A 24,983-nucleotide genomic window follows, 5' to 3' on the forward strand; every position below is an offset into this window, starting at 1 on the left:
GTAAATATTTTATCCATCTGTCAAAAGCAAATTCTTGGCGCGGGTTGTGCTTCTTACGTTCGCATGAACCAAATTCATATTCACATTAATGTATAATCAGGGTACGTGGTAAGGGTTAACGTGTAGGTCCCACCAGACGATGCTTCTGTCATCGCCAGATTTCTGCTTCCCTGAATAACATTGTCGCGAAGGTAGTAAATACTTAACAAGCACGCTGTTAGACAATAGGCTATTAAGAATCTGGATGGTAAGTGGCAAGAATGTATACATGTACACTCGAGGAGGGATTAATACACGGATGGTTTTCGCTTAGTGTACGCCATGACAATTTTGCACTTCTTGTTTTTTCTTCCCCCCCTTCGTTTTTGTTTTATTCGACGTTTACTTTTATAGTCGAAGTATAATTTGTTGGAAGAAATCGATTAGACAAGGTAAAATTGTCGTTAGACGATGAAGTGACTTATTGTTTGTCATAGAATCGTTAAGAATAATTTTTATAGAATGATGATTATATTATGTAGGAAGTTGTTCTGAAGTATTCTTTTCTTATATTTAATTATTAATGGTGAAGGAATGAATATGAGGTAAGAATATACACGTGGAGATTTTTATAAGGAAACGTTAACAGATTTTATTTTTTTCTTCTATCTAATAATATTTTATTTTAAAATAAAATAAATATATTTCAAGCAATCGGCCATTTTATTCTTTTGAGAAATAAAATTCTATGATAAAAATTCATTTGTAATGCAATCTTGACATATCTCTTATTGATTACGATAATTCGATCATTTATAAAACACCTTGTTCCCTAAAAAAAAAAAGAAAAAAAAACAATTTAACTTTTATCTAAATTATTTTTTTTTAAATTATTTTATCGTTCACGATTTATGAAATCAGAACGATAAAAGAGATGATCTCTTCGAAGAAAATAAGAGAAAAATAATGCAAAAATACGATAAGATTTTTTTACTTAATGCACGTAACAATTCAAATCGCACGTTTCTCTCTTAGTAATATACATAAAAATCTCCATCTATCATTCTACAGTAAATATTTCATTTGCATTTCACACCTCGCATAAATATCGCATTGCCTCATTAATGACGTGATCACGGTGTTCCTAGATGTTACGCTATTCCTGTTACGCAATCTCTTTCTACTTTCCATAGGAGGTGCTGTACCACTCGCGTATAGCCGATGGAATAATTGGCCATCATTAACACAGGGATATTGACTGCATTAGACCTCGTCTATTGTCGACCCATACACGGTTATTAAACGAATAGCTCGATAAATTTGTTAGACTGTAAGGATACCAGGCAACGTGTGTAATTTCCTTCGACGTGTGTTGCACGATATGATCGAAAAAAAAAAAAAAAAGAAAAAAGCTCTTGATAAAAAGGTTGTAATTGCTAGCGTTAATTGGTCGAAGAATGGAATATCGCGTTGTTGATGTTCAACGCGAGTTTGTATTCTTGCAATTTTGCTTGGAAAATTAGATAAACGATTAAACTTTGAATTGAAAGCTTTGTCCTTTGAGGATGTTGATGGAGGAAGAGGGTTGTTTCTAGAATTCTCTTCAATCGAAAATTGATAGAGCAATAACAAAGTGTTATTCGATCGAAAAATTAACGAAGAAACAGATCGATATTTTATCGCTAATAATAAAATTTATAAAGCAATTTAATCGATCAAGAAATTTTTAAAGTTGTAAAATACAAGGAATGTACTTTAAAAAAAAAAAAAAAAGGGAAAAAGAAATCTATATTACCTCTCCTCAACAAAATCGATAAATCATCGAGTAGCACTGTACCAAATGTTCCTCTTCATAGCAATCTAAGTTGCAGTTTCTGCTCGATGTGTGCGTTCTTTGTTTCCTTTTTTTAAACGAGGGTATGCTCCGTGATCGACGACGTCGATGGAACGGAAATTGCCAATAAAAAAAAAGAAATAAATAAATAAACTGTTAGAGTTTAAGGATTATAATTGAAAAAGAAAATGGAAAAATAGAAGAACGATTGAATGTAAGCGAACATTCGTTTATTATTTATTAATACCCCTCCATGCCACTCGCATATCATTGTTAAGGAATAACGTTTGATTACCATCGTAACATTACAATAAAATAAATGTATAAAATTTATGTATCGAATACATGTATGTATATAATATGTATATTACAAAGAATAAGATTAAAAAAAAAAAAAAAATACTTAGTAAAAAAAAATACCCGAATTCCTCTTCTGAGCTCTCTCTTTTTTTCTCTCTCTTTCTCTCTCTCTTTTCTAATTTTTTTAAAAACTTATCATTAATTATACTATGAAAAAGGCAGTGCTGGATGGCGATGTTTCTTTTAAGGTAATTAAGCTTGACCCAGCAAAACTGAAATTTTTTAATGAATATGGCCAAGCATATAAATGATAAAATACACAAAGAGATATTCATTTTGAAAAATTTTTAAAATTTTTCTTCTATGTATATTTTAATAGAGATTATAGTAATCTAGTAGTATTCTATTTGGACTATTTAATTAATTATTATGTAGATGATACATATTGATTTCAAAAAAGTGTACAGACATATTTTTCAATATTTAATGAAGAAAAATAATAAAGAATAACAAATCAAAAGGAAAAAAAATGATTCAAGCTTTTTCCTCTGATTTCTAGAAATGTTAGAGCATTTAGTTATGAGAATTATTGAATTAAAGTTAAATTTTTAATGAAATTATTTTACGACTAATCTTCATGATCTCATATAATAGGACTTTGGAAGAATTTTTGGTTAAGGCACGTAAATAGTTTCAATTTAAGGCACTTAGCTTCTCTTCGTTGATTTAATTGGCTATAATAGAGATCATAAACATTACAAATTAGGATATTTCATAAATTTTTTTACTTGTTTTCTTTCATTCTTTGATTTTACTTTCTTCAAAAAAAATTTCACTTTGCTCGGTCAAGTTGAAGTAAGTATAATAGTAAGTATAATTATAAAAAGAAAAAAGAATGTACAAATATATTTTTCATATAATATTTTGAAATTCGTAGTCTTTGTAGATGAATCTCTTTGAACTTGTGATGTCAATAATTATTATTATTATCAAGAATTCGCAAAAAAAAGTAAAGAAAAAAAGTTTATAATTTATTGGCGATGAAAGATGATACGAATATTCGTTACTTAATGAAATTAAATATCGGAGAATTAAATTGGAAATTGCATATAATTTAAGAGTTGCAACAATACAACAGAATGAAATACACGTCACGATTAAAAACGGAATAGAAATTTTGCTTAAAAGCAGTTTGAGAAGTGTAATTGATTTTAATCGTTTCAAAGTTAAAATACAAGAATAAAAAATAATATAAAGTTAATTAACTTTCGAGTTCACGATTGTCAGAAAAGTAGGTTAAGAGCATTAGTCCGTACAAAGTTAATTACAAGTAACTCGTAGCAGATATCTCTTTTACAAAATTGGAATGGAAATAAGCTGATTTTTTTGGATTCCACAATTTTTTAAATAATCCAATTATTAATAGAAAAAAAAAAAAAAACATAGACCATCTTCTATCACCAATCAATTGAACGCTTCGATCCCCTTAAATTCGAATCTTTATTTGAAATTCGCGTTGGTTGAACTGCGCAAAGGGTTGAAAAAAAATCATCAGAGATGATCGATCATCACTCGAGGATCATCATTCGTTTCGAGGCGAAAGAAGGAAATGATGGTACGGAATCGATCCGATTTTTAATTAGACTTAATTAAAAGCGAGGAACGAAGTTTGTAACGCCTCCACTCCACCTTCTCATTTCCTCCTTATCCCCCCACTTCTTTCGACGTGAGGAGCCCTTGACATAATTTATGCGCGAGCCGCAGACCGCTCTCCTCCTCAATAGTTAAATTACTTTCGGCTTTATCGCGGCCCTCGTTGGGTGGAAGAACAATCGGTGGCCGATTCTTTTACACGCAGCATTTACGCCGCGGCAATATTCTCGTCTCGACACGGCCTCTACCGTAATGAGCCATCGGTGAAGATTGCTCGGTCCTCGAGGAACGTCGCTGTTGTTGCTCGCGCAGCTGTTGGAGCTGATACTGTCTCGAGTGCTGATCTGTGAACAGAATCGTCTTGGGTAAGTATTCCGACTATAGTCCTAGAGCCAGACGTTGGCCAAGTCAAGGTCGTGGCTCGCGAACCTTCCCCGTGGTTCGATGGAGCCAGCATTGCAATGGAGGGGATGGTTGGTAAGGAAGATATAATTACTTGTTGGGTTAGATTGATGGAAAAGTTGTTATTGATTCTGGCAAGCAAAGTAAGCAATCTTAAACGAGTCGAATATTTTTGTTTATGATAAATTTTATGATGGAATATTTTATTCTGAAGTTGGAGATCAATTTAAATTACTTGGAATAAAATGTTTCTATTTTCGGGTTTAATTTATTGTTTAATTTACAGTTTATTATGGGGTTAATTGAATTAAAGGGATTAATAAAGCAATTATTATTATGTATATTGGGTTATAAGTAATTTAAGTTTGCATTAGGTGAAAAGAGATGGAATTAACTAGATTGTTTCAATTTACTTCCATCTTCATCCAACGCAAATTTAAATTGTATGATAAATAAGCCTTAATCAGCATTTTTGTATATCAACTTTTGCACAAAAGTGAAGAATTTTATAAATGTGTTAACGTCTTTCTAAAATAAATATTAAATATGCTTTTTAATATATTAATACATATAGAATGAAGCAAGAAACACTGTGTTTCTTTTCGAGGTCGATATTTCAAAGTATAGAAACGAAATGTCAGCTTTATCTTATATCTTGAGCAAATCTATTGATCGACAAACGAGCGACGTGATAAACAACTCATTGATAGTTGTGACAAAAAGCGATCTTAACAGTCAATTGGTACACCAGGAAATGGATATTGCCCTGTCAAGCTTTATCGATAGTTTCTAGTGTTAGTTTAACTCGAGCAATCTCTTGTAAGTTCGTGTACAGCGTTACAAATGTCGTGATGTAGAATAGAATATCGTGCCTATCGTCGCCGTTCAAACTATTAGAATACTTTTCCAGATGATCTAATGCATAAGGTATATTGGATTCCTATGTCACAATTGCCTTTATGACGCGATTACATCAATACGACCGAGTTGAAAATCTAGGAATTTTATAAATTTTTTTACTTTGCATTAGAAGAATATAATCTAAAAAGAAGTGGTATATAAAATTTTTCTGAAATTTAGAGATATTTGTAATTTATTTGTCTCTATATTACACATTAGATGCAGCAAACAGATACCAGTTTATTATCAAGGAAGAGATCGAAACCAGCTTATATGAACATGTAGGATATTAACTTTTTGCTGCTGTAATAGCACTTGGAGAAATGTATCGATATCGTAAATTAGTTTGTTCAGAGTATTATGTGGAATTTATAGGAAGAAAAAGGAAAAAAATATTTTTTTTACTTTAATTAAACAATTAAAACAAATAAAATTTTCTATACTTTATCTAATAGGATATATTTCCTACGTATATATATATTAATTTCTTAATTACTTAATTCTTAATGAAATTTAATCCAAACTTAATGATTTTTCTATTTTATATTTTCTCGTAATTCAATTTACTTTATATTTCATCGATCAAATATTATACGTTATAAAATCACTAAGGAATAAACGTTATCCTTTATTTATTAATCGATGAAAAACGTGCGGTTTCCGGCCTGGAAGATGAAATTGGAATGTCGCTAGAGACCGCTAGTGTCGGCGTGAGACGACTGTGATGACGATGCCGACAGCAAGAAGTCGCGTGACCCGAATATCGTTAATAGCACCGTGGTAAACCCTTCTGAAGCGAAATTGCGTACTGCATCCGGACACGGGAATATAAATCAGCTGTTCCACGACTTCCGTAAATGCGCTCGCGCGCGAGAATATTAATCAATGTCACTCGAATCTCGAGGCACATTTTCTTAATCGGCCCGCTTGCACCAACTATGTATCTAAATTGTTTCGCGTGAACCCATTTTGAATATTGTCACTTGAAGAATTTTTTAAAACGAGGAATTTACTATTCGTTACAATAATTTTTTATTTCATGATTTATATCATACGTTGGAGAATAATTTATTGTGTTTATTTAAATAGTTTATAAGATCTCTTTCAAAGATCATTCGTTTTCATTTAATAGGAGTATGTAGCAAATTATTTTTCTCTTAACTTTTGATTAAATATTATAGTCACAGAAGTAGTTTTCTGTAAATGTCTACTAAATGCTTCTAATGAAGTATGAACGATGTTTCAATGTTCTTATATTTAATTGGAACAATTTAATAAATAACGGAACAATTACAAGTCTCCGACTGTTCTCTAAAAAATGTTAAAAAGTTTCATAAAGGTAAAAATCTTAATTCCACTTCACTTTTCTTAGTTTATAACGAAATCTCGAATATCTCATTTAGAAACGAGACTCGTTTCCGGTCTCAAAACTTCTGGGAATTGCTAAAAGAAAATCACGGGGTCAGCCTGAACGGTTAAGTGCCGTGTCGTAAAACTTAAACGAGATTGCAGAGTATCACGATACAAAGATTGGCAAGTTAGTGTCATCGTGGAAAATTGGCTCGTGTGTATATACGTGTCTCATGGATAGTTCACGTCCCGTCATCAGTGACGTTCCCTTTTCTTATTATGAATCATTAATAGCAGGCACATCGAGTCGACAAGACGAAATGCATAAATCACTAAAACAATACTTGGTCTCGTTTAACGAATCTCGTAGATTTAACGACGAGGAATGAAGTTCATTCAAAAGTACTTTAAATTACAATTTTTTGTCACTTTGTTCCCAATCTTTCAGATTAAGTTAGTATATATTTATAGACGGTTTCTGTGAAATTAATTTTTTCTGAAATTGCAAGAATTTTAAAAGTTTTTCGAAACAATATTTTTTAATTCAATTCTTATTTTTATTATATTGACAATTAGGTATAACATTCGTCTGTTATAGTATATGTTACGTTTAGGACTATGTTAATTGTTCATTGCTTTGATTCTTTCGAAATTAATAAAATAAAGGATGGATTGTTATAATTTTCCATATTATTACACAGCATTTTTTTAGGAATTTTTAAACCTATTAAAAATTAGGTACGATTTATTTTTAGTTCGAATTTTCAATTTCTTTAATTAATGTATTATTCTAATATTGAAAGGAAAATTTGTTTACTGATATAATTTCTAATGATGATTTGATTCCTTAGTATATTATAGTATTGAAATATTGAAATTATTTGAAAATAAATGTTATTATTTAAAATCATTTGGAATTTTATGAAAATAGAATATAGAATAACTATAGAAAATTCTATTTATAAATTGTTTTCTCGAATAAATCGAATTTGTTCAACACTATAGACTTTATATAACAGATTAAATGCAAAATTCTGTTAATAGATTAAACTTTTTTTTAAAAAATTCGAGTTATCGATGCATTCTGTGAATTCTGTGGAATAGAAATTTTCAAAAAACCAGAGTCGAGAGACAAAGAAAGGGAAAATATCAAATCCTATATTGTATTCGTAATACAATTGAGAAACAATTTTTAGTTGTCCGTGGTAAAATAAAAATTTGTTTATTTTTAACTCCTACAGGAAGAACAATATCTTAATTTATTAAATTCGAATACAGTTCTTAAAAGACTTTTTTTTATAATTATTTTCTTACTTTGTTTTCTTATTCGAGAAAATGTAAAATTATTGAAATTATTATTAAAATTTGTAATTAAAAATAGCAACAAATAAATATTTAATAGTTGCATTACATTAATGCATTGAGGAAGAACAGCTATAAACTTACCACGAGATTATTATCATAAATTATACCCCGACTGTCTAAATGTCTTAATTAAAATGGTAACAGGTGCGAGACCTTTCGATCATCCTTTATCTAAATTCTCTTCCAACACTTCCCTTCGACCATATTCTCTTAACCAGACGTTCAATTTCTCATTTATGATACTCACTAGATCCTCGCTATGATTTAATTTAACAACAAGATTATCCTTACTTATTAATCCTAAAAAAAAAAAAAAAAAGAAAAAAAAAAGAACAGCGTAAGAGTCAATGAATTGAAATATAATGAAATTATATATTATTACATCAAACTATATTATAGCAAATTACATTATATCAAAGTTTAAAGATTCTTTCACAGAAATAAAATTGTCTGTTTCACAAAAAGTTCCCAAATCGAGAGATGTATAATTGTTGCAATATACATAATATCAATGAAATGGATGCACAGAGTGTTTTCTTCAAGTGAAAACAAGTGGAATCGCGGGGTTGAAGGGTTTAACAAAAATATGCTTTAAAAAAAGATTGCGGATCGATTCGTATAGGAGAGAGGGGGAGAGGCATTGGTGCAAATTGTTTTCTGCTTAAAAGAAAGAAAAATATATATATGTACAGATGAAGTGAAAGGAAAACATATCACAATACAGAAATATTCTTCTGCAACAACTCGGACTTCTTCTCGGCCATGTTCAACAGATTCTGCACCTCCTGGACCTCGACCGACGACAACGTCGACTCAAGATCGGGCAGGATGGCGTCGGTAAGGCTCAAAGAGGCCAACTCGCCGATATTCGTGTTGTCCCGATCGGACAACACCCGTTTCAACTTCTTGATATACTTCTTCAATCCCGCCTGCATAGCTATGCCAGCCTTGGAGTCGCGACGCGGCAGTTTCAAGTCGTCCGCCGGCCCGCCTTCCTTCAATTCTTGAATCTGAATCGGCTCGAATCCGACTTTCTCCATCTTCCCGACCCTCGCGCACTTCATCTCGCCACCCATCAGCGGCGACCTGCTCGACTTGCCGATCTGCATCGATCGAGCGCTGCTCAAATTGTCGGTGTTCAATTTCGAACTCGTCGCCCTTTGATGCAAGCTTCTCGCCTTTTCGAACGACATCTTGTTCGCGCTCCCTTTGCCAAGATTCTTGATCGCGCTCAAAGTTTTCCTACGACCAACCTCGCTCGCCTTCTCCTCTTCCTTGCCCCTCGTCGACGAGTCGGCCGTGCTCCTCCTCTCGTACGCGCTCGATCTAGGGGAATTCTGACCCGTCCTCGCCTGTTGCCCGTCCTGACACCTCTTAACACCATCTTTCGCCGTTTTCACATTCATCTCCGACGTGTCTTTCCGCTTCTCGTTACTCTTCAACCTGTCCAAACCCGTTTGGCGTTGAACGTTCTCTCGAATCTCGTCCTTGGTGGGGAACGATTCCATGGAAAGTTCCGGTTTCGGCGCAGAACCCTGTTGTTGCTTCGCCAATAGAACAGGGCTGACGTTTCGCGAGCCTTGTTTCCTGTCGCTCGAAACTTTGCCGAGTTTCTCGGCCATCTGCTCCTGTTTCGCCGCCAATACTCTCCTCGAATACTCTTCCGCGTTTTCATCCTCGCTCGTCGCCCTCTTCGACCTGGCCTGCGCTGCTAATCTTGTCTCCTCGCCGGAATCTCCCGCCATCTCCATCAAGGAGTCGATCGTTTTCCTCATCGTCTGCATCCTTGGCGAGCTCCCCTCGGACGGATTTTTAATCGAGGAACGACGCGAGCGGGTCAACGAATCGTTCCTGGCCGACAGATTACCCACGGATGGTAAATCGATCTTCGCCAACTTTTCAGTCTCGCTTTTGATCACCTCCAGTTTCCCAACTTGAACGCTCGATCTCGCCTCCTCGTCCTTACTCACGCCACCCAACTTGCACCCATCTTTCCCCGAATTCTTGTCCAATTGGGGCAGACTTTTCACCGCCTGGTCCATCCATCCCGAATTATTTTGAATGGACGGTTTGCTGGCCCGATGCTTGAACGAGTTGCTCAACTTCCTCGACATCTTCCTCTTGCACGTCTCCGACGCTTTCAACGATATCCTATCAGGGTTCACGTACTTCTTGTTGAACGATGTCTCCGGATTTCCGGCCAGCCAGGGGACAAAGTGCGGCTTCTCCGAGACGCACGGCCTCGAGCCGATCGATGAATCGCGGGAGTGGGAGGAGTGGATGTCCCGATACTTGCTCGACATGCTGCGTATACTCTCGGTGTCGATCGAGCTGATAGTGGAGCAATTCATCGACTCCCTTTCGACTCCGTCGATGAACGACAGAATTTTGTCCTCGCGTCTGTGCGAGTTGAAGAAGAACGTTTCCCGCTTCGAGCTCCCCGAATCGGTGCTCGAGTTCGTTCTCGAGAATTTCGTCGCGCTCTTCTTGATCGTGGACCGTGGCAACGTTGATATCCTTGACGTGGTCGAGTCGGCTCCCGCGCTCGATGGCCTCGGTTTCGACGGTTTCAAGCTTCCCTTTACGATTCCCATGTCTACAATTCGTGCGAAGAATTTGATAGTTACTCCAAAAGGATCTTTTTTTTTTTTTGCGAGAATTATTTTCAGGTGAATCGGTTGCTTTTTTATTTAAAGGTTTCTTTCTTTCGATCTTTTAAAAATTTTAGTAGAAGAAGAATTGTAAAAAAAAAAAAGGGAAGAAATATCCATTCGATTTTAAATTCGAAACGATGAAACTGTTGCTAATCGCAACCAATTCACCGTTACCTTGTCTTCTCTGCATCGAGGCATCCACAACGGTATCGTCGTAAAACGAAATCTTGGGCGATCTTTCATCCTGTCCACCAACATCGGCCGTCTCCACGTGCTTCGTTTCCGTTTCCTTCTCCACCGTTTCCGGCTTCTGCGTCCCCTTTATCAGAAAATGATCCAACGGATGCAAATACTCGGTTTCCTTTTTGCTCATACCCTTGGTCGCGTCGTAATACTCCTCCACAAAGTCGAACAGGCTGTGGTGATACTGATTGTTCAGTCTCAAAGCGATCGTGGAATCGTTGTTGTTCAAATGGATGGAATTCATGACAACGTCGCCAGGCGGTTGATAATTGTTGTACTGCTTCCTCAACGCCGTCTCTACCAATTTGAACCGGTACGCGTCGTAATCGAACGCCGATATATCGACGATCGGTAATTCAGAGTTGGTCGCGATGAACGAGGACGATTGTTTCAGGATAATGTCGTTTTTCTTCATCATCGAGTCGCTTCTCTTTTTTCTCGCATTTTTCACGTACGCTCGGGTCCTCACATTTCTGTAATCGTTTCTCACGTTGTCACCGCTCGCCTGCAAGATCGGCGTCGAGATCGTCTTACGAGCCGATTCCAGGCAAAGGTCCGTGCTTGAACTTGAATCGGAGTCGAACGTGGTGACCGGATAATGGGTGACGACATGGTCGCGATTTTGCTCGAATTTGCGTTGGTTGAGGAGAGGGGTTGGCCAAGTCTTCTTGGTGAATTTGATCGAATCATCCTGGTGGGGGGAGGAGGCATTCGATATTCCGACGGTGATTCGAAAAATGCGAGAAAAGCGAAATTTTTATTGGATTAGATATTGGGTCGTGTCCTGTAATGAATTCTGGTAAAGGGGAATGGATATGGTATCATTGGATAGGAGAGATTAAACGAATATTTTGATAAAGATTTAAAAAGGTTAGATTCAGATTGGCGTCTTTGACAAATCGATCTCTTATTTGATTTTATTTTATTCTACTCGAACACGTTTCGATGTGTAAACGTAACGAATTAACGATTCGATTGATTTGTAATTATAATATACAGTCAATTAGATTAATAGTAATTATTAAAATTATTAATACTCTTTATCCAGAAATTAATCTGATTTCGATATAATTAATTTTAATTATTAACACTATTCACTTGGCGTGCAATTATTCAAATACGCGCAATTTTGTAAATCGATCGAGAGAGACCTTTGATTAAATTTCTGACGAGTGGGTTATTAAAAATTCACTTCGGGAAGAAAATGAAACGAAAAGAATAAAGCTAATAAAGAAAGAAATGATTAAATTGCCACAAAATCAACGATATAAATAACAACGATATAATTAAATCTCCAATAATTAATTTACTCCATCTCGAATTCCATCACTGTGTTGTTCACGCGTGTTGTTCCAGAGAAAAAGAGAAAGAGAGAGAAAGAGACATTCGCTTATTATTAAAAAAAGAGATCACGAATAGCAAAGAATTTTATATCTTCCATCCCCCGACCGAACAGTATCAATTGCCAGAAAGAAAACCTGTCAGAGAGACGCGTGAAAGATCGAACGCGGGTCTTAAATCCTCGTTAATGAAAGAGACACGTACTAAAGTGTGTTGGAAACGAAGGATCAGGGGTACCGCCAACAGGATGACAAGCGTCAAAGCGAAAATACTCTCGACGACGAACGGTGGTATCGATTGCAAGGTTAGGATGAGCTTGCCGGGTGCCACGACGTTCAGCATAACGGGTTTTTTCCTCGGTGCCTGGATGATTTCCGGCGGCCGCGCATCCACAAGTCACGTGCCTCATGTTAGAACTCGATCACCGGATGCAGGCTCGATCGATCGATGCCGTTCGTAGCCCGCACACTGTCCCCGGAAACGTCTTCCATAATTGAAACGATCGCCGATAACCCGAATTCCGCTCGTCGCTTTTTTCCTTCGTTTGTCTTTGCGGAGTGGCTTTCGAAATTTTTTAAATCACCGCTCCCAACTTGGAAAAAACTCGATCGTCCCGCGTTCGAGAGGAGTTGGAGATGGAGAGGGGAAGAGAGGAAGAAAGAGAAAGACAGAGAAGTACGTTGTCGGATCACTTTTATGTATCGTGTTTACGTTATGTTGGATGGAAGAAGGTACGTTTCTTCGATTTTGCATTCAAAGGAGAAATTGGTTGTTTAATTGGTTATTTATCGAGGAAATATTTTACATTGTGATTAAACGTGTAATTTTGCTTTAACGTATTTTCATAGTTTTTCTTAATATCGAATTTCAGGTAAGATTGGAAATTTCTCTTCAAGATAATTTACGACAATTTTAATTTTATAATATCTTTCTTAATACAATTCATTTTCCACGAATTTATTATTCCAATATTTCCAAATTTTGTCGAGAGAATCGAACAATTCACGATACTTATAACTCATTGTGGATTATTAAAATATTAACGCGGCAAAATCATTGTGGATGTAGAATTATCCGTTCTTGGAGATAAAGATATTATTACCCGTGAGAAGGAAACGTGTTGCAAGGAATGAGGGGGGCGAATTCCTCTCGTCTCGGGTTTGATTCGATATCGACCCAGCCGACTGGCGTTTCTTTTTCTTTGGATTTTAATATCGGCCACGTTTGTCGTTTCACGTCCTTTCGTGTTTACTGTCGCGACGATATTCACCCTCGTTGCGGTATCTCGAGGGAAACCAGAGACCCTTGAAATAATACTTTCCCTCAGGAAGGATATTTTCAGACGATAGATGGCAAAATATCCCTTCAGGTGTTCCAATCGCGCTTGTTGCGTAGTATTATTCTAATGTATTTCCAATGTTATGTATCGATGAATATTAATTTCCACGCGATAATTGTTGTTATTTCTTATTTTAATTAGGCAATTTAATATTAATTTATTATAATGTCCATTAGAGTTAATTATATTGTATATATATATAAAAGTTGATGTATAAAAATATTGGTTGAGGCTTATTTATTAAATTACGTTGGACGAAGCGAGATGGAAGAATGGAAGAATGAAAATTTCAATTGCTTATAATTTAATAATTAAATTTGTTACGTTTCTCCTTTGAACCTTTCAATTAATTCTATCTTGAAACGATACAGTTTTGTTTTACGCAATTTTATAATATTATAAATATTTATCCTATCTTTGCAATCGATTTTCATTGATAATTTCGATTTTAAAAAGAAATCTCTCTTTCATCATCTTAATAACGAAAACTATCTGAAAATAGATAAAATTTCCAAATCACACTTCCATTCGCTTCATCATCGCTTCAAAATCTCTCCTTTAACAACGAATTAAAAATTTCCGCGATACAGGCAAAAATATAATAAATAGCAGATCGTAAATAATCGAATAAATATTCAACGATAATTAACACCGAGGATTATTAAGCTGCAAACAAAATGATAAACAAAAGGCAATGAAATAACCGAATAATATCACGAGGCGAGGTATCAACCGCACTACCTCTCTCTCTCTCCCTCCCTCTCTCCGGAACAATAACAACAATAAAATGCTTAATTGTAATACGATAACCGGTCTAAATGCTCCTTGGCAATTTACCATTCACTTCTGCGGATCACAACGTTTCGATGGAGAATAATGGCAATCCCCTGCCCTCCCCTCCTCTCCGCGAAACAATTTAAATTATTACCACAGCGCGCGCATTTGAAACGAAAATCCGTGTATCCGCGAGATTAATTATTGAAATTCGCGCTTCGTGAAATTCGATGAACGAAACGCAATTTGTAGAAGGCTGGCAGGCAAAGCATAACGGTCTCTCTCTCTCTCTCTCTCTCTGCGTGAACGACCGGCTTAACCGAGTTAATGACGACCAGCTTGAATTATTCCATTTACAATATAACCGTTTTAAGTTTGAATAAGGAGGGGGAAGAGGTCGCTTCGTGATTGAAGTGCCATCGATACTTCTCTGTATGTGAGAGAGAGAGAGAGAGAGAGAGAGAGAGAGAGAGAGAGAGAGAGAGAGTCGCGTGGAACGTAAATCCGTTTAATCCGAGGCTAGATCGTTTCATTCGTGATCATCGATGCTTATGGTTATCACGCTTTACTTTCGTATTGAATGTTCATAAATTTTCTTTACTATGGTGTAACGCAGTCCATTTCAACAGTTTTTTTTTTGTTATTCGTGTTGCAATACAATTGCAAATTCGAGCAATAAATCGAAATGTTATCGAAAGTAAAGAACGGAATTGAACAGAACGGGAATTAACAGGGTATTAATATGTGTTTGAATTTTGATTCTAGGAAAAGAGATAAAAAATTTTCAGGAAAAAAAAATAAATAAACGTGAATCTTTAAAATCGAAATTTCTGGATCAGAATTTTTTTTATAAAAACTGGAAACTCTTCTCTCTCTGAGTGTATGGATCGTACATATGTTTTGCATTACATTGCAAACTTGGATTGTACGTCGAAAAATTCGTGTGATTTATGAGATTCCAGGAGAGATTTTGTGTAATAGACATCATTGATCGATGAAAATTTATAGTTTGATCGATTAATATTTATAATTAAAAGAATATTATTAAAAATCACATTTAAAGATCAATTTGATGCATTTCAAGATATTATAACTTTTAAATTAATTTAACTTTGAAACTGTCTCAAGGAAATTAGAAAATATGAATTATCAAAAATTACAATTGATTTAATTAACAATAATTTATATTAGTCTAATATTTATTTGATAATATTAGCCTTCAATTATTGCAACAACGATAAACAGTTAACTGATGGATAAAGAAGTTAAAAATGTTGAAAAATGAACATTTAAAGATAATCTAAACGTTGAATAGATGTTAATATGTTGATCATGTAGAATGCAGAATGCACAAGTCACGGATGGCACTTCAATGTTATAAATCAACTCCTCCAAGTATGCCAAACTATTACTCTCTATGATAGGACCCAGTTCTTACTGTTAGTTGTACACTTGTGCAAAGTTTCACGCGAAGTTTCCAATCTCATTGTCAGACTTACTTCCTTTTGCCACTTTCAAATAAAATTTGACCAATCATTCCAATCCATTTTACGTAAATATTCCGTTGATTCGATGATGGATCAGACTTTTATCTTGATAAAATCACAATTTTATTTAAAATTGAAATTCTTATGGATACCATAAAATCAATAGACAGATATTAAAACATTAAAACGTTCAAATGTAACGAGGATAAGGAGAAATGAATTTCAAATAAAAGATATTAAGCAGAAATGTAATTAATCACATGAAATTCCTATAATGATTTCAATATTACGAAAACGTTTTAATTATGGTATTGCAATGACGTTTAAATTATAAGTTCATTCGAATATCGGCCCACAAAAATTAAGAGAAAACGTAAAAAAAAAAAAAAATTCAAATATGTACAATAATTGTGATATACATCTACAATGAAATTGCTTTTTGAAGAAATTCACGAAACGAGCTAGGTTGGATAGTTAAGAGCAAAATCTGTAAACTTTTCGCAGCTGATTACACCGATGCTGCCAACCCATTGAAGTAATGAAGTTTAAATCCCTGATAACGTTCAAACTTGGGCAAGGATTTTAACCCCATCGCTACAGCCCCTTCATTTTATTTTATTTCCTCTCCATTTCTTTTTTCTTTTTGTTTTCTATACTTCTTTTTCAACAATGTGCATTCTTGTTGTCTCTTCGAAATTAATGAATAGAATAAATTCAAAAGTGGAATGAATTTTATTTGTAAAATTTATTAAAATGAATCGTCAATGAATTGCACGCATATGCACACACACGCACAAAAGAATGTGATTTATTAAAATAAAACATTAAGATGTCAAAACAATGTAACAAATATAAGTGAGGTCGATGGTTCAGATTAAACGAAATATAAATCTTTTTAACAGAACAGATATATCATAATCTATTTTCAACTATACTGTCTATATTTTGACACATGGTGCATATACATGTATGAAACAATTATTTATAGAAAAACACGTTTATTTAAAAAAAAAACACATCGAGTTGAATATTATTTTTGTATAAAATTTATACAATTTAAATTTAATTTAAAAATTATTTATCTAATCTAAAAAATAATCCGTATGCACGAAGATATTAAAAAAATATATTTCTTCGTGTAATCATATACACAAATTCATAAAAATCTACATTTAATTAACACAGAGTTATTAAAATCCAAACGAAGAGTTATATTTACAATTAAAAATATTTAAGATATTTTTAACAAATGTTGATTAAAATGGAAATTTAATTATATTATTTTTATACATATAATTATAGCATTTCTTCAAATATGAAAATGTAAAATATTCCTGACACATTTTAACACATTCTTTTTTCAATTTTCTAATTATTTCTATATATTTCTTTTATTTTCTCCTATTCATACATGCATATTACTACATTTTCAAATTTGTTCTCCATATCATGTTCTTTCATCGATTAATAAATAGTTGATTAATTTAAAATATATCTATATTTACATACAAAAGCATTTTCTACGATTGTCAAATATCAAGAGAGATATCTTTTGCTTATTCAACAACAATTCTCACGTTAACGTGCTCGGCGTTGGTTATATTTCAACCGAACTTCCGTTTGCGTCTGGATTCTACGTTAAAATGAACAATGAAATGCATAAATGAATGTATAATACGAAATTTGGAGAATATGTAGCGTATAATCCATCTTACGTATCCATCATCACGCGATATATTTATTATTTCCTCGCGTTTCTTCCATCATTATTAAAACACAATCAAGATTTTCTTTTCAAATTTCTTTCGGATTAATTTCAACGGACAATTTACAAAGCATTCATTATGATTTAGGGAGGAGAAGCTAGTAAAACGGAAGCTAGTCTCGGTTACCTCGTCCTGTTATGAATGTGTTAACGTAGATGAGATACTGAATAGAGCTATAATCGGGTTCCATTGAAACGAGCGACACAAACTTCATCAACTATTAGAATTCCCAACACCAGTTTTGACTGCGGGATATCAATATTAATATCAGTATTAACGAGCGATAATAAATAAATAAAGGAAATAATCGAACGAGCGAATCTCCTTCGTACATACGAAAACAAAAATAAAGTCTTTATTTCGAACAATGTACGTATACAATGTCTTCTACCTATTATATATTTATTATTCTCGTGGATAATACTGGCAGAATCGAAACGACTCTTGTATCGGTCGGACGATCTTGCGAGGTTTCCTCTTACGAATTTTAAAAACCACGAACGAGTTTGCTTCAAATCGCAAGTATAAATTTCTTCTTATTTTTATATAATGCGCGATAAAAATAATAAAAAGGAGTAATAAAATATATTCAGACAGACTCGAGGTTTAATCAAAATATCAAGATGCCAAGAAGGTGCTCGAATAATTTCGTTGGTGCAAGCATTATCAAAGGATCGTCCTTCCAACCACGACCGGAAGCCGAAGAATTTTCTCTCTCGGCACAATTCCGCCGAAAAAATTTTCTCAACTTTATCGAACTCGATACGAAGTGAAAACAATATTCGAATTCTTTCGAATTCATGCACGAAGCTCTACGTGGAGGCGCAAATGTGGCAAAGACGTAACGCATTGACGTTAATCTAGCAGTTTTCATTAAAAGCGGGCGTCGACTGTGCATAAACTGGGACGAAATAGCCCCGGTAACGAGGTTAAGGATTATCCACAGGCGACGTCGCCTGTTTCTCGTTTATTCGCCGTTCGTTTCTCTCTCGCCGATCCCGCGGAATACGGGGAAATAAAATTTCGGGGGCTTTAATTACCGGTGGGCGCAGCCACCACCCAAGTCCTCCTTCAGGGGTCCTTTTTTTTTCTTTTATTCTCTTCGTCTCACTCGACCCCTTGGCTTGCCCGTTATGACGAAATTATGCGCGGGATGGGTTTTTTCCCCTCTTCGTGGTTTAAGCGAGGGTTAAACTGGATTTTTGGCTCGCCGCGGTGTTGTTTATTGGATGATCGGTAAATGTGATGATAAAATTAAGGAATTCAAAATAATTATTCGTTTGTGGATATTCATTATGAATCAATCATGTGGAAATATTAGTTGATTTTTGTTATTTTTAATTATGTTGTTGGATGAAATGTTTTAAAAATTGTAATGTTTCAGATGCAGAACGATGTATAGTTTTGGAAATGGGTTAAATTAAAGATTTTACGATCTATTACACCAATAGAAGGGTACAAGAGGATTTTAATTTTAATATGTAAGTATTAAAATCGGAATGGGAAATTTTAGGAAGGAAATTTGAATTATTGTTCTGCAATTATCGTATTTCTCTTTTGTAACTGCAAAGGCAAAACTGTGAACGAATTAACGACACCCCGAGTTATTAATGACATACTTAATACTTGAAAACTCTCTCGGCTCGGTGAATCATTTCAAGGGGCAGAAACGAGGATGAACAATCGCGTTTAGCGAAGCTTTAAATGAATCACATTCTCTCAATTCGCCTCCTGTTTCACTCCTCATAGCCATTTAAGCAATTAAAATAATTCAACTTGTCGACGTTATTCAAATAAGTGAAATTAAATAATGGGCGAAATTAAGTTTCACTGTCGCGTACCACCGGGGAAATTCCTCCTCTCTTCGCCCGATTTCGAACAATCTTTCGTTAGATTCTCGTCTCACCGTGAAACTCGTTATACTTAGAGCCAAAAATTTCCATTGGGATTAAAAAAGATTTAGCCTTTCGTTGTAGCTTCAGCCACGATTTATTATTAACGGAATTTATTATTAACATCGGGATTGCATCGCGTGTTAAAAAATTAAAATTCATCGAGCAAGATACTGCGAATAATTAGATGAAGTTATCGATATGATATTAGAAAAATCTTTGGATTTGAATTTTTGTATCAATATTCAGGCGGTATTCGTTCATTTTTATTTAAAACGATATGCAAAATTCGTCGTCTTCTTGTAAGAAAATTTTCAAAGGGAATTAAATCATCGTTATTTGGGTATATTTATCATCAACGTATATTTCAATTAGTGCTAATTTTTAATATATTACAATCTTTATATCGTTCAATTTATTAATTATTTATACGATTTATGATTGTTATTTAATTTGTAATAACATGTTTAAAAATGATTATATATAAAATTAGCATTTATTGGAATAATATTGAGCAATTTCAAAAAATCCATAAAAAGATAGAATATCGAAGTGTTTTCTAAAAACACGGAGGGAATGAAGTGAATATAGAATGGGAGACTAGGAGGACGAAAATTTTGAAGATAACTGAAATGGAATTTCGAAGGATCGTGTAACAGAATTCTGATAAAGTATATCATGGAATTTTGCAGAAATGAAATTTTAAAAGAAAAAAAAAAATGCAGAGAAATAGACAAAAGATACCAGCATCCCCTCTTTAATCTTGCATGTTACATTTCACGTTTTTTTTTTTTTTTTTAAATAACGCATTTGTCAATCGTCACAAAATAATTCTAATAATTCATTTTCCCTCCCACAGGTAATTTCGACGAAACGAGTGTTCAATTTAACGCCCTCTTTAAAACGCCACGTTAATTCATAATCACAACCACCAGAGACCCCTACTGGCGTGAAACGGAGGCTGTATCGATAGGGGAGGAGGAGGTCAAATAAGATGGGGGGGCGTAGATTTTCGCGCACGTGCTTTTTCACGAAATTTAATCTCTGTTGGAGGTGGATTGGAACGGCGCGAGGTCGATCGTGTCTGATTGTATATTCATACGACACGGGCTGAAAAACACGCCTTCGGGGCGACAGTAACGAGAAACGCGACGTAATCTGTCGCTTCGAGGCGAAGTAGACGCGGCCACGCCGTGAAAAATTATGGGATACCGGATATCCGGTTGACACGGATGGAAAATGTCGAGTGTATCGCGGTTGATTTTCTTTTTTCTTTTTTTTTAATAAGGCTTCGATCGTGGTCGAGAGCGAAATTGTGCATAATTTAAGGTTGTCATTTTTTTAATTACAATATCGTTTTTTTTTTTGCAATTATAATGGTGGAACGAGAGAATGGAGAGTATGGAATCGATTGTAGAAGGAAGGAGAATTTATAGGAATAGTTTAGTAAGATTTATTGCTTTTTGTTTTTGATAATTATTTGGTCATTGGGAATAGAATAGTTGGATGATGGAATATTAAGATAGTTTAAGTAGATTGGTCAATGGTGATTTTTCTTTTAAGTTTAAAGTCTGTTACGATTCACAAAATTTTCCAAAAGGTTAGATCAGGTTATCGAATTCTTCGAGAAGGAATTTCTTAGAAATATGAATTTATATTGTAAAATAATAGGTATATTTTGATTATAGTACTTATTATCATCTACTTTCGATTCCGTTGAGTAGAGCTTATGATGTTTATTCAGATTTTTACGAACATAAACGAAGAAATGGAACGTGACAAGAATTCATTTCATTCTCTAAATATTATATATGAATTTATTTAGTATAATTTTGCATATTTTATGCATCCTGTATATTTTTGCATATTTAAGCTTACTATAAATGCATTATTGATGAGGAATATTTCACGTCTATTTAAAAGTCTGGCACATAAAATATTAAAAAGAAGTCGAATAAATCGATGCTCGTCATCAAAATCACGATTCATTTCGTCCACGAGAAAAACGTAACCGTATTTCCGTCCATTGCGAAAAAAAAACCTTCTTCATCATTTCGAACAAAAAAAAAAGAAAAAAAAAGAGAATAAAAAGAATTCTAATTTTATAATCCCTCTTAAAACGAACGAGATCGGTTAAACCAAATTAGAATTGGTAAACTTCTCGTTGTCTAAGCGTCGCGAACGATCTTCTTTCGAAAGCGAGGGAAGAAAAATGATGGCGAAAAAAGCGTAGTCGAAGACAGAAGGATAAAAGAAAGTGAAGGAGGCGAGCAAAGGGAGGGGGGAGGGAAAAAAGGAATGGCTCGTACCTCGAACAGAAGAAGGGATCTCGCGAGGGAGAATTATTTTTTAATTCCGCCTGAGAGTACCGTGATACTAAATAAAAGAACGGGTTGTCTGCAGCTGGGCGGGAAACATTTTTCCAGAAATTGTGCCGCAAGTAAAAATCAAGACCGTGAAATAAGTCAAAGTAATCTGAAAAATAGAAGTGTGCCGTAAATCAATTTTTAATTGAAAATTGTCTCGCGGTTTTCCCGCTTTTCACGCTCGAATACCTTTCTCTTCGAACTAAATATCAGGTGAGAAATTATTTTATTCGTGGAATTCGATTTGAATATTAATTATATCTTATTTTTGCATATAGAAAAAGATCATCTATTTTGATTATATCAATGATAAATTCAATTTGTAATGTTTCGATCTCTAATAATTGTTCTTCAATTTTTTGTTAGTTTCTTTCTCCGTCTTAAAATTACGATTAAAATATAAAATAAAAATAAACTTTCATATCTTCGATATAATTCCAATATAGAAGGGAACTCGAATTCAAAACTTTCCTAATTATTTCAATTATTACTCCAAAGTTAAAATGAACGATTCTCAAAATTATCATTACCATAAACCACAACGTCCCCATCGAGAACATGGTTCAAAAAAAAAAAAAAAATGACACGTTAAAATTGTGGAGGACCATCGAGATCGAGAAAGTGAGGAATCGTGATGGAGGAGGATATCGGAGATGGATGGATCGAAAGGGGAAGCCCCGTGGAAAGAAACGCATCTTTGCATCGTGGAAAGACGAGCTTGTCCCAGGAGCGCGCTTCAACAATCTGCATTTTTCAGTCTTGAACTGGGCCAAGACGATGGGATGGCTGATCGAAGCCAGGGATGGGAGGAGAAAATTCTATAAAAAATAAAAAAAAAAGGAAAAGAAGAAAAAACGAGGAGAAGGGGGATAATTTATTCTCGAGTCGCTTTAAATCAACGATGAAATCAGAGCCGAAAAACGTGTGATAATGAAGGAGGATGGAAAAGAAAGGAGGAAGAATGTCGACGGTGTTCGTTAAGGAGCGAAATATTTGGGTTGAAAAAAAAAAGAAAAAAAAATATCTGGAAACTGTTGGCGCATCGAGTTGCCGCGATACAACGAGCTATGCTTCATTTGAAATTCCAATGGGGCCGTTACTTTGCGACCTCTGTTTCCTTTGGGGCGCGTTTGCAATTAAAAGGGTGATCCGCGTTCGCGCTTAGAGGATCGCGTTCCCAACGAAAACTTATTTTATCAAAATAATTTGGTTTCAATTTGGTTTTCTCGATCATATCGCGTACGATATTTCAAAGGCAGCAACAGGTCTACGCTATGAGAGTTTGCTAAGTCGTAAGGAGCGGGCAATTATAAGAGGGAAAGTTAAAAGGCGAAAGGTCACTTGCAAAATTGAACGCCTCTTTTGCGAATTTTCTGTCTCTCTTGCTCGTGAGATTACATCTCGCATGATTTTTTTGAATTGGACAAGGGCCGCCTCTCATATTTAATTTTAATCCTCTGAACTTGAAAAATAGATCCGAGCTTTCATATTTTTAATCAGACGATGAATACGCAATTCAAAAAATTCGATGCAAGAAACAAGCATTCTAATACAATCTCAAAAATATTGTTACTTAAAAAGAAACAGAAGATTGGAAAATTGTTATCAAATTGTAACAGAATTATTGTTTCGCTTTCTCAATCAGGAAAACTTAAATGTTTTATTTCATTTTTTACTTTCCCTCTTGGATTTTGTATTAATCAAACGTTATTGATAAAACAAATTTAGTTTTTGTTTGAATTAAAAACGTTTATTTTATCATCATATTTGCCTTTCTTTTCTTTTAAAGAAAAAAAGAACGTCATATATCCTCTGTGTAGGAGATCACAATTGATCCCGTAGGATTAGCAAAAGTTACCATTTCGTACGAGCCGCAAATGATACTAATTTTTCCACTATCGTGCATGGAACGACCGCAAATAGCGTCGTTGCGTCCACCATTATTTGTTTCAGCCACTATGCTGAAATATTTCCACGACAACGAAACCGAAGGAGTATAAACTTTTTCGGTTAATTTCAATGTTTTCTTTCGATCGATCTTAATGAAAATACAATACGCAAAAATTCAAACAAATTTTTAAATCGGTAAATTCGTTTCAACGTAATTACTCTGTAAAATAAATCAATCGATAAAATAAAATAATACGAAATTATTAATTATCGATTCATTTCGTTTGATCGAACGAAACGAGTATTTATTTTCTGCGAAATTTTCCTGGATTGGATTTAATTTTTAATGCACTCAACGGAATACATTTACAACGGAAGTTAAATGAAATGAAAAATCCAGCGTTATATTATATAAAAATTATATGTAAATTTTATTTTTCAGTTTGAAATTTTTCAACGAATGATCGGTACAAAAAGAAATAATTACACGAGATAAAGGAAACAGTGTTTTATATTATCAAACACTATTACAAAACTTACAAAAAATTAAACATTCCATTTCCACCAACGAAAATAAATACTTAAAATTTTTATACCTTAAATTAGAATATTAGCTTTTACAAAAAAACCAACGTGCAATCATAATTCATGGATATTCAGCATACAGAATAAACGAGCCATCGCGAAGAAATATGAGAAAAAAAGAAAAAAATCGCACAGAAAACTTACAGTCTCCAAGAGGATATGATGTGGAGTGTAGTTGAGTTTGCCCTTGGCCCCCGTGAACAGGATGAACTTGATGATAAGCCGCCCTCGCCTCCTGATAACCATTCTGCCTCTGCCCCCGATAATTCTGAACGGCATACGCCCCGGAGAAGATCCTCGTGTATCTGAGGTAACATCCGCTCGGTATCTGCCACTGAAAATCGAATTAGGACACGCGCTCCTCCCCTCCCTCTTTCGTCCTCCCGCTCGAAAATTGCTCCGCCAAAGAAGCCGCGTAAAACTCACCCCGTAAGCGGTGGAAGGTATCGGCTGGGGCGATCTTCCGGGACACATGAGCATCCTTCTTCTGTAGTATCGCGGCTAAACGGCGAAACAAGTGTGAATGGCGGGCTTGGATTGCCGCTTTACGTTTGATCTTAAGATCAAGATCCATCGCGGAGGAAAATTTCTCCCCCGCTTTTCATTTTTGTTTCATTTTTGTTTGAAGATGTAAATATTTGGAGTAAAGCTGGATAAAGTTATTAGCGCGAGGTAGAGAATAGGTAATAGAGAATCGTAGGTCGGTTTCCGGGTGTTATTTTGATTTAGATCGATTCAGAGAAGGATGGGCAATTGTGTAATAATAATAAATTGTAGGCGATTGATGACGATGGTTTGATATAATGCGATCCATGTTGGAAGTCGAGTATGAAATGTAGGTTTATTATACGTGTGTAATTATT

The 24,983-nt window shown here is 34.6% G+C and overlaps 1 protein-coding gene and 1 long non-coding RNA gene across 3 annotated transcripts in view; one reads left to right on the forward strand and one right to left on the reverse strand.

The window, feature by feature from the left end:
• Positions 1-336: 336 nt before the first annotated feature.
• Positions 337-24,983, reverse strand: part of LOC725800 (fibrillin-2) — a 160,127-nt gene continuing 135,480 nt past the window's right edge. The window contains exons 19-21 of one of the 2 annotated variants that reach the window (XM_006561295.3): positions 24,547-24,621; positions 24,265-24,454; positions 337-4,110 (exon numbers count right to left, since the gene is read on the reverse strand). In XM_006561295.3, the coding sequence (XP_006561358.2) occupies positions 3,962-4,110; positions 24,265-24,454; positions 24,547-24,621 (414 nt within the window). In that variant the 3' untranslated portion in view covers positions 337-3,961. Of the gene's footprint in view, positions 4,111-11,279; positions 11,372-24,264; positions 24,455-24,546; positions 24,622-24,983 lie in introns of those variants that run through there. The other variant, XM_016912646.2, reaches the window with a different exon arrangement.
• On the forward strand, positions 17,112-22,655 carry LOC102653657. Its single transcript, XR_003304929.1, has 2 exons — positions 17,112-18,868; positions 20,139-22,655. It is a non-coding gene; the product is annotated as an uncharacterized LOC102653657 (long non-coding RNA).

The sequence above is a fragment of the Apis mellifera genome, linkage group LG6, assembly GCF_003254395.2.
Source record: "Apis mellifera strain DH4 linkage group LG6, Amel_HAv3.1, whole genome shotgun sequence".
In the NCBI taxonomy this organism is placed as follows: Eukaryota; Metazoa; Arthropoda; class Insecta; order Hymenoptera; family Apidae; genus Apis; species Apis mellifera.